Source organism: Orbicella faveolata, unplaced genomic scaffold (genome assembly GCF_042242905.1).
Source record: "Orbicella faveolata isolate gen_17 unplaced genomic scaffold, um_ofav_v1 contig_13, whole genome shotgun sequence".
NCBI classification, from domain to species: Eukaryota; Metazoa; Cnidaria; class Anthozoa; order Scleractinia; family Merulinidae; genus Orbicella; species Orbicella faveolata.
This window is the reverse complement of record NW_028301540.1, coordinates 30,026,015-30,035,136: the sequence shown is the minus strand read 5'-3', so window position 1 is coordinate 30,035,136 and position 9,122 is coordinate 30,026,015. Positions and strand designations below refer to the sequence as shown.

Genomic DNA, 9,122 nt, shown 5'->3' with positions numbered 1-9,122 from the left:
ATGTGTTGTAACCATATCGCATTCCTGGGTAGTACAAGAGACGGAAATTTCTCATCGGGAAGTACCGCGTTTTCAAGTTCTCGAAATTGATTTTTGACTCGAATAAAACATTTAAAACATCTGGCAGGTCTCCATTCCAGGTGGTCGCTTACGGGAGGTTCAACTGTATTTATCCCATGGAGTGACTATGATTATCTAACTTCCCTTGGTGGGATAGTAGTTCAAAGTATGCAGGTCCCTCCTCTCCCCAAGCATTAATTGGGTTGCATCCGACAATTCGACGGTACTCATGCAATTATCGTCCAAGAACTTAGGCCAATAACCCTGGCCATAGTTCACTGATCGCTGCGCAGCTCACATTTAATAAAACTTCATTTGTTACAAAACCTGGGTTGCGTGAATGCCAATCGACGGCTAATTAATAAGGAATAATGAACTCTGAATATTTGGAGAAAGTGGAGTAATTGAATTACAACTTAGGCTGCAAGAGGGTAAAAAAAAGAATTATAGTCCGATTTATGAGCATAAATTTTGGTTGAAAGAAAATATGTCAGGAGTAGATAACAGACGAGGTTATGGGGACTGTATAATAAAATAAGTAACGTACTGTAGGACGATTTCCGTGGACAAAAATAAAATACATTACTTACAATTTCGGACGATTTTAATTTCGGACAAAAAAGTGCCCGCAAATAAAACTGTCCGACATTTTTAAGCGTCAGAAATTTTAAGCGTCCAAAATATTTAGAGTACAGTGTAAAATTTGGAAGTGGCTCCAAAGCACTTAGTTTCCTTTATGCCGAGCTTTATGGAGCGAACTCTAGTTGAGAGGCTACTTGGCATACGTAACGGCTCGATAGAATTTGTGTTATTTTCTTCTCGGTGTATTGGTATAAGATCTTGAGGGTGCAGTAAAACTATCATTTTCACGCAAGATGTTCCTGTCTAATTCGTGTTTTGTAGCCGTAAATTTATATTACTTTAGCTCTGTTTCAGCAAAGTGTTTGAAATTGTTGTCCGAAGTTTGTCCGAAATGAGATAAAGAGTGTCCGAAAATTAAACCGGGATAACAGATATACTACCATTTATAAGGAAGAATGGCATAATAAACATTCTCGACCATTCCTTTGCCCCAACAAATAACTGGAATCGTGTTTTTTTTTACCGATTGGTCAATAGTCATGATGTCACAAAGAAACCCATTTGGTCCATTTTCTAGTCACGGAATCAATTCCATTCAAGGGTACACTACATAGAACAATAATACGCTTTGAATTTCCTTTTTTAATATTACACTGGTTCAAGTAAGTCATGAAACATGTAGAGCTGTAATAAAGTGGCCTGTTTTGTCGGCGATAAAAACAAAATTTTGCCATGGGCGGGGTTATGCGCTTTATCAGGAGAATCGGCAAATCAGTGAACGAAATCGCTTTTTGATCACATCAGAGAACGCGGCTCAGGCAGTAAGTTTGCATTGTATTAACCGAAGTCTTGTTATGTCTCTAACTGAAAGAGAAAGTTCCACACAGATAAAAAGATCAGGTCCCAAAAAAATGCGATCTTTGTATTTTGATTATGTCATTCAAGTTGGAGGACTTGAATTGATGATGGTAATAATGATTATGTAAGCAGCAATACTGGTCTAATTTGACAGCTTTACCTAGCTTAGCCAGCTAGATGAAACAAAATTCCACCGCTCTGTGTGCGAAATACGCACGCAAAAAAAACAGTTCTTCTTCTCTTAAAGATCTTAAAAAACAAAATTTAAATCGAGTGTTTAAAATCCAGTCACTAGTGATTTGCCGGCCAGTTCGTTCATTCTCTGCGTGCACAAATGATTTCTGTTTCACGAGAAGAAAAACTAAATTCAGTGTCCTTTCTTTAAAACGTTTTGGGAAAACTGCGAATTGAGGAAACAACGCTTGAAAAAATTGGCTGAGAATTACAATCTGCATATGACTTTAATCAACACGAGCGAAGTTCGGATCGTCTCGCGACAAATTAAGTATAGATAGTCAGTTTCAAATCAACTTACCGAAGTGACTTAATTGTCTCAAGCTTCGTTCTAATTCAATGTTAAAACTGGTCAGGCTGTCAGGTTCTTCTGCGATACCTGGTTCAAGATCTACCATGGGTTCCATCAAGAACAAATAGAACGAAGATTGAGGGTCGCTCATCTTTGCCGCCCTTGCGGATAGACAAACGATAGTCAGCAGGCGAAATGATTTGTCAGCAAGATGTCAATCAACTAGAGTTTAATCAAGATCTAACTTGGAACCAGTCTCTTCAAACCAGGACAGACCGACTCATTATTGTTTGAGGAGGCTTGAGCCGGTGAATCACTTAAGTTCCAAGAAACTGAAAGGAAATCAACCTGTGATCAATTTACCACATTGATTGTCGTAGGATAAGTTACACCTTCTAATGAAATTAAAGTTCTTCGCAAAAAGTTTAATGAGCAGAGCAATGACGGTACACGTGCGTTATAAATCTTTGTACATTTCTTAGCCGGCTGCTTCTGCAAAATAACAACGTGAAATGACCGAGACCTGCGCAGTCGGAGGAACGTCACAACAACGGCTAAATTTTCCGTATTTCCATTTGGAATTAAGCGCTGTCATTGCACATCTAGCTTGAGCACGTTTTAAGAGCCATTCGCGTACTAAACAGATCTAGATAAAGGTGAATTTCGCTGGTAAAATATAAATTCATTTTTGACTAGGCGTCGCCCTCGTCGTCGCCCTCGTCTTTACTTAAGCTCCCTATTATGCCTTGGTTTCTTTTGAAAGTGAAGAATGATCATCGCAGTAAATTTTCCAATTTAAGCAATTTAAGCAATTGGTTTCTTTTGTTGGTTTCTAAACGTTGTTGCAAACTTAATTAAGTCCAATTCTTCTTCAAAAGGCTTAATTTTCTTCATTTGTACGGCTGCAGTCTCTAATGAGTCATTCCCAAGTTACTGTTCCCACTGTTTCTGAATGAGTCTTGGTGCACAACCCTTCATATTGAAATGAGTTTTTCTTGCATGTTCGTTGTCTTGAAATCAAACTCATTTCCATAAGAAAGGTTGAGTGCCAGGACTCGTTTTAAAAAAGAGGTAATAAGCATTCGGAAATGGCTTTGATTAGTTCATCGCCAGAAAAGGTTCAAACAGCAAAACGTTTTGTGCAAATGTAAAGAATGTGGCTGCAATCGATCATTTAGCGTGTTATTTGCACTGTGGCATTTTGAGCATAGCTGGGTGATAAGCTCTAGTGTAACATTGCAAGGTGTGGAGCTTATATTCCTGCACGCATTCAATTGCTGTTGACCTTCAACTTGGATCGATGTCACTTCTCTCTTAACTGACAATGTCATGTTGTAAAAAAGAATGTGTTAACTAACGCCTTCTCGTTAGCCGAATTCATTTGTAACGAATATTTTTACTCTTTTACTGCTAGATCTCGATGAAGGTTGCTAATTGACCAATCAAGTAAAAGAACTGCATGTCAAAAAATGTGATAAAGTGCGCGAGAATTTTGTATAGAAACTAAGGCAACACTCATTAGCATTTTTTGTTTAGTGTTTCGTGTTCAGTGTTGTTGATCAGTCAAAGGGAAGATATTCGTCATGTCGTCCTGTCTGTTTAACGATTCACTGTTAGATGAATTGTCCTGTCCGGTTTGCTTCGAGGATTTTAAGGAACCCAAATGTCTCCCAAAATGTGCCCATAATATTTGCAAAAGCTGCTTAGAGGACATCGTTAAAACGAGATCGACTAGCCGCAAATATGTCAACTGCCCTATCTGCCGAGAAAAAGTTGCTATTCCTCCTGAAGGAATATCTGCAATACCAACCAATACTATGATCAAACGACTGCTGGAGAAAGCCTCTGTCCCGCGAGCCGAAAAGGAAATTATGAGGGCTTTAGAAAGAAGCAAAGAAAAGATGGAGACACTGCGAAACTCTTTGAAGCCTGGGCAAGGTTCTGCAGTTGAAGTTAAAGGCGAAGCCTTGAAGCGCACCATTAAAGAAAAGGCAAGGACGATTACAAAGTTGATCAAGTCACAAGAAGACCTTATGATTTCAGAGGTAAACGATTTTGTGAAGAAATATGCCGATAGAGATCCCGTTAATGAAATTAGCCAGTTGCTGAAAAGGTTAGAGCTGTCTATGAAACAAGCAGAGGAATTGCTCAGCGAACCAAACAACTTCAAGAAGGTTCAATCCAAAGAGGCTATCATCCGGATGCTGGAAGCAAGCTGCCATTTTGAGGTGAAGCCCTTCAAAGGTTCCCGCGCGTTCGATCTGGATTTCTTTCCGAACGAGGATCTTGAACAGCGACTGATGAAAGAGTGGTTCGGAAAGGTGAGAAAGGAAAGCGAAGCATGTTTAACGACAAAGCATAAGGCTAAAATCACTGTCTTGAAAACCATCACAGCTGACGATATTGGCGAAACATCCTTTAACCCGTACACGGTCGCGTTATCTACCCAGAAGGGAGAAATGGCAGTTCTTGATGACGAGTCCAATCGAGTCCACATTTTAACACAAAGTGGTAATTATCTTCGATCGTTTGGCGTGAAATTTGGCGATTTATACGACGTTGCCTTTCTGCATGATCAATATCTTGATGGTGTTATTGTCGTGAATCGCTCTCACAACCGTCTTTTGGCTTATCGCCGCCTGAATGGGAGGTTTTCTCCGATGTTCTATTCAAGTCTGTACCACAGCATCCATTCCCAGTTTTCCAAAGTGAACTTCTCGAGTGTCTCCACCTCAAATGATGGCCGTCATCTCATTGTTACGTCAGAAGCGCTGGATGAGAGCTGTGTTGCGGTCATTGATATCCAATCTACCCAACAAAACAGCGATCTTGTTTTTGGAAAAGGACATCTTCTTTGTCCCAGAAAGGCATTGTCCTACAATAAAGAGTTCTTCGTTTGCGATCGAGATGATGGAGTAGTCAAAGTTTTTGATGCCAAAGGCGTGTATCAGCGGGAAATTGGTGAAGATCTGGAATGTCCTCGAGGAATAGCGATTGATCACGGCACAGGAAATATCTTGATTGCAGACCCAGGAACGGACTGTGTTCATTGTTTTAATACCTGCGATGGCGCCTTTGTTGGAAAGATCGTTTTGGATGAGTCTCCTGTAAGCATCGGAATCAACAGTGATGGCCATGCAGTAGTCTGCTATCAGGACACTTTGCCTTGTTTAAAACTCCTGTCTTACAGGTTTTGAATGCAGCGAGCTTGTTATAGACTTGATGGGTTTGTAAATTGACGGAACTTATCTGACAGAAGGACTCCATAGATCAGTGATGTTACTTGTCAGTGATCGATAAACAATAGACTATGGACAAAAGTCGCCGTTGTAATTCTGTCATTTTCTTTTCTGGCTATTTCAAGTTTCAATTGTGTGGTATTTTTCGGGTTTAGTTATCTACTGCGAAGTCTTACGAGAACAAAAGGGCAACGGGGATGGTCGAGAGACTTTTTGCATGACAGTGAAATCGGTGATTTTGGTGTTTTGCGGTCATAAATTTTGCCAGTATTTCTGAGTGGTGTGAAAATTTGAGCCGATAGTTGTGACTGATTTGTATTAAATCATTAATTCACTCGCGTTCTTCCTTTACTTGTCTGTTTGTTTTTCTAGGATTAAGTAAATAAGTAGTTAGATCTGACCAAGTTAAATTGAAAATAAGGTGGTAAGGGCATAGCCTCTTCCAGGTGTTCGGTTAATTGGGGCGCAGCGCAAAAAACGGTGGAGCGAAACAGGAAAGAGGCCTCCCCGCGCCCTGTTACTCTCCCATTTCTTCGTGCGCCAATTTTCGCGCTGCGCCACAACTAACTGCACGCCAAGGCAAAGAGCACTGATCTTGTAAGTGTGGAACCATTATTAGCTGTTTAATGATTAAAGTATTCATTTATGTGATACTGCTGCACGAATCGATTAGGCCCGAGAGCGGCGGAATCGCAATGCGCGTTGGCTCGATATTTGACCCGACAACGTTCATGAAGCATACTTGAAGTACTATTTGAAATCTCAGCGGCATTATTAAAAAATGGCCGATTGGGCGAGCGTGGTCAAAAGGAGGGTAATCTGGTGAAACTAAAACAGTTTCATGTTTGTTACCGTGTCCAAAACGACATTTTGTCTGCGATTGCTGCTAAGAAGAAACAGTTTAAAGCAATCGCCGTTTATTTCGGGGCACACTTTTCAGCCGATTCGTGGAAACATGTCTACCAGTGCAGTTGACAAACTGGACTCGCTCGAATTCAAAAGTGTCCTAACTCCAGAGCTCTTTACCGTTACAAAACCGTTCCAAAAGCAAGGATTTGACATAAGAATAGTTGGAGGGGCGGTGCGCGATATTCTTTTGGGGATACCACCAAAAGATGTGGACCTTGGTACAAATGCAACGCCGTCGGAAATGATTGAACTGTTCAAGCAGCATAAGATACACTACATAGAAACGGGCTTACAACACGGAACAATCACAGTTCATGTCAATAAACAAGATTTCGAAGTGACGACTTTGCGAATTGACACTGAAACTGATGGGAGACATGCAAAAGTGCAATTTACTCACGATTGGAAGCTGGATGCAGAAAGGCGAGACCTCACATTCAATGCCATGAGTTTGGGGCTGGACGGCAGCTTGTACGATTATTTTGGTGGACGAGAAGATTTGTTCAATCATCGCGTGAGATTTGTTGGTGATTCAAGGTCAAGAATACAGGAGGATTACTTGAGAATTTTGAGATATTTTCGTTTCTATGGTAGAATAGCTTCGGAAGCGGACAATCACGACCAAACAACTTTAAATGTTATTCGAGAATGCTCTGATGGATTAAGGCAGATTTCTGTGGAACGAATTTGGATGGAAGTTTCAAAAATTTTGACTGGAAATCACACGCCTGATCTTTTGCGCCGAATGTATGAGCTGAATGTTTCTCAGTCCATTGGTGAGTGATTCATTAAAATTTCACACCATCAACATCAATGACATCATATACATGTGAACTACTTATATGAAAGGGATTTAATTTGCATTTCTTTTTCCGTGAAATGTAAACTGTATTATGGGCCTGCTTTTAAGATTTGTTCAATCAATTTGTTTAATTTGTTCAACCCTGCCCCCCCCTCTCCCCTCCCCTTTCTCGGGTTGCAGGGTTTCATTGGGACGGCGTCACTGCATCATGTTTTTGGCAAAACAGTTTACTCTCACAGTGTCTCTCGTCACTCTTGTGTAGACATGATTTCTGGCAATTTTATTAATGTTTGGGGAAACCCTGAAGTTTTGCAGCATCACATCAAGGGGGGAGTAGAAATACTCCAAGTCTCTCAATGCTGAAGAAACTTGGATACTTTAAACGTTTATGGCTTATGTAAACTTTACCTTAGTGTACCTTTTACACACCAGATGATAATTTTCAGTCAATATCTTGAACATAGATCTTATTTTATTTGTAGGTCTCCCTGGTTATTGTGAAGAAAGCATGCAAGAGTTGACCAGAGCCTGGAATGAACATAAGATCCGTCCACTCCAACCTGAAACTTTGCTATGCTCCCTTGTCAAGACTGCTGCAGAAGCTGAAGAACTTGCCAAATGTTGGAAGCTTTCTAATGCCAAGAAAGCGCTGGGGAAGTTTACAACTGAGCACAGACAGCCAAAAACTCATGAGCATGTTCTCAAGCCGTATCAGGACATGATAGTCTCGGCACCAAATACACAAGCAAAGAATCTTCTAAAAAGCCATGTAGTGGAACTCTTGCATTATCAAGGAAGACATGAACATGCACAGGAAATCAAAGCATGGTGCATTCCAGAATTTCCAATCACTGGAGGGCACTTGAAGAAGCTTGGAGTCAAGCCAGGGCCAGAGTTTGGAAAAATGCTTGGAAAACTCAAAGAAGTTTGGAAGGATAGTTACTTTACTGCCAGTGAAACTGATTTATTAGGAAAAGTTAAAACATTTAAAGATGGCTAAGATTGTTGTTTAGCTTGAGTGCAACACTTGGAAATGTAAAATGGTAGTTTTTAAGTGTTGATTTCATAAATAGAATTTTGACCATACAGTGGCAGAAATGTGGCATTGTGAAATACTTTTCCACTTGCAGGTATAAAATTGTTTATACAGTATCCTAAGAACTTGCTTGATCAGGATATACTAAACACCATTACACTGCATGTATTTCAAATATTTATACAGTTAAGCTTTTTTTCACAAGTATTGAATGCCTGAAATAAAAAAGGATTGAATGCCTGTGTTCTTCATCTGTTTATGAAAGGTCTTCATATATGCAGAGTATCATGGTGCAGTTTTTTGCTTCAAATTAAGCCTGGGAAATGAAAAAGTAAAAGCTTCTTAACAGTTTATAGTAAGATGAAAAAAAGAAGCACTATTACAAAGAAGGATTGAGAAGGATTGCCAAATGAATTTTACGACAAACGTAAAAAAAAAGCTAAATTATCCAAGGTGCACTTTCCTTGATGAGGCGACTTTAAAGTTGTTGCTGAGAGTTAATGTATTCTTATATGTGTGCGGTGTTTAAAGGTTTGAATCCATATTTATTATTGCTGAGGCAAGATCGTATAAAAAAAAGATTCAAATTAAATGATTGACCAGCATGACATTATTTAAAATGTGATAATGAATTTTCTTTGTCTTGTTTTGGTTGTTCATACCGGTGCTGAAAATGGTGAACCGTAAAATCCCATGTTAAAGCCCCCCCAGTTAACCAATAAGCCCTCCCCCCCCAGATATAAGCCCATCTAATGTATAAGTGCGTTCCTTTTGCATTTCTTTACAAATATCAAATTTTTAATCGAAAGTTACAGGCTAATAGGGTAATAGGGTAATAGGGTAACAGCTCTAAATATAATGGTATGTTAGCTTTAATTTGTTTCTCAGATACATATTATCTCATCGTTTGGAAACATTTTTTTATTCCGCTTATATGCCCTTGGGATATAAGGTCCCCCCTGTTTATAAGCTCACCTTAAACCACTTACCAATTTACATAAACACAGGGCTGTAACGTGGGATTTTACGATATGCATGGGAGGAAGGTCTCTAAATCAATTTTTTTTTTTTTTATGTCAGCTTATTTCTACAGGCGAGTGGAACAGCATT

At 39.6% G+C, this 9,122-nt stretch overlaps 2 protein-coding genes across 2 annotated transcripts; both read left to right on the top strand.

Moving 5' to 3' along the window:
• The first annotated feature begins 3,576 nt into the window (after window positions 1-3,576).
• Window positions 3,577-5,916, top strand: LOC110054416 (uncharacterized). Its single transcript, XM_020760811.2, has one exon. It carries the CDS (start codon window positions 3,610-3,612, stop codon window positions 5,221-5,223), a length of 1,614 nt encoding a protein of 537 aa, XP_020616470.1. The 5' UTR covers window positions 3,577-3,609; the 3' UTR covers window positions 5,224-5,916.
• A 55-nt stretch (window positions 5,917-5,971) lies between these two features.
• Window positions 5,972-8,252, top strand: LOC110054256 (CCA tRNA nucleotidyltransferase 1, mitochondrial-like). The gene is made up of 2 exons (XM_020760623.2): window positions 5,972-6,950; window positions 7,459-8,252. The coding sequence occupies exons 1-2, from the start codon at window positions 6,107-6,109 to the stop codon at window positions 7,974-7,976; spliced, it is 1,362 nt and encodes a 453-aa protein (XP_020616282.2). The 5' UTR covers window positions 5,972-6,106; the 3' UTR covers window positions 7,977-8,252.
• The last annotated feature ends 870 nt before the right edge of the window (window positions 8,253-9,122 follow it).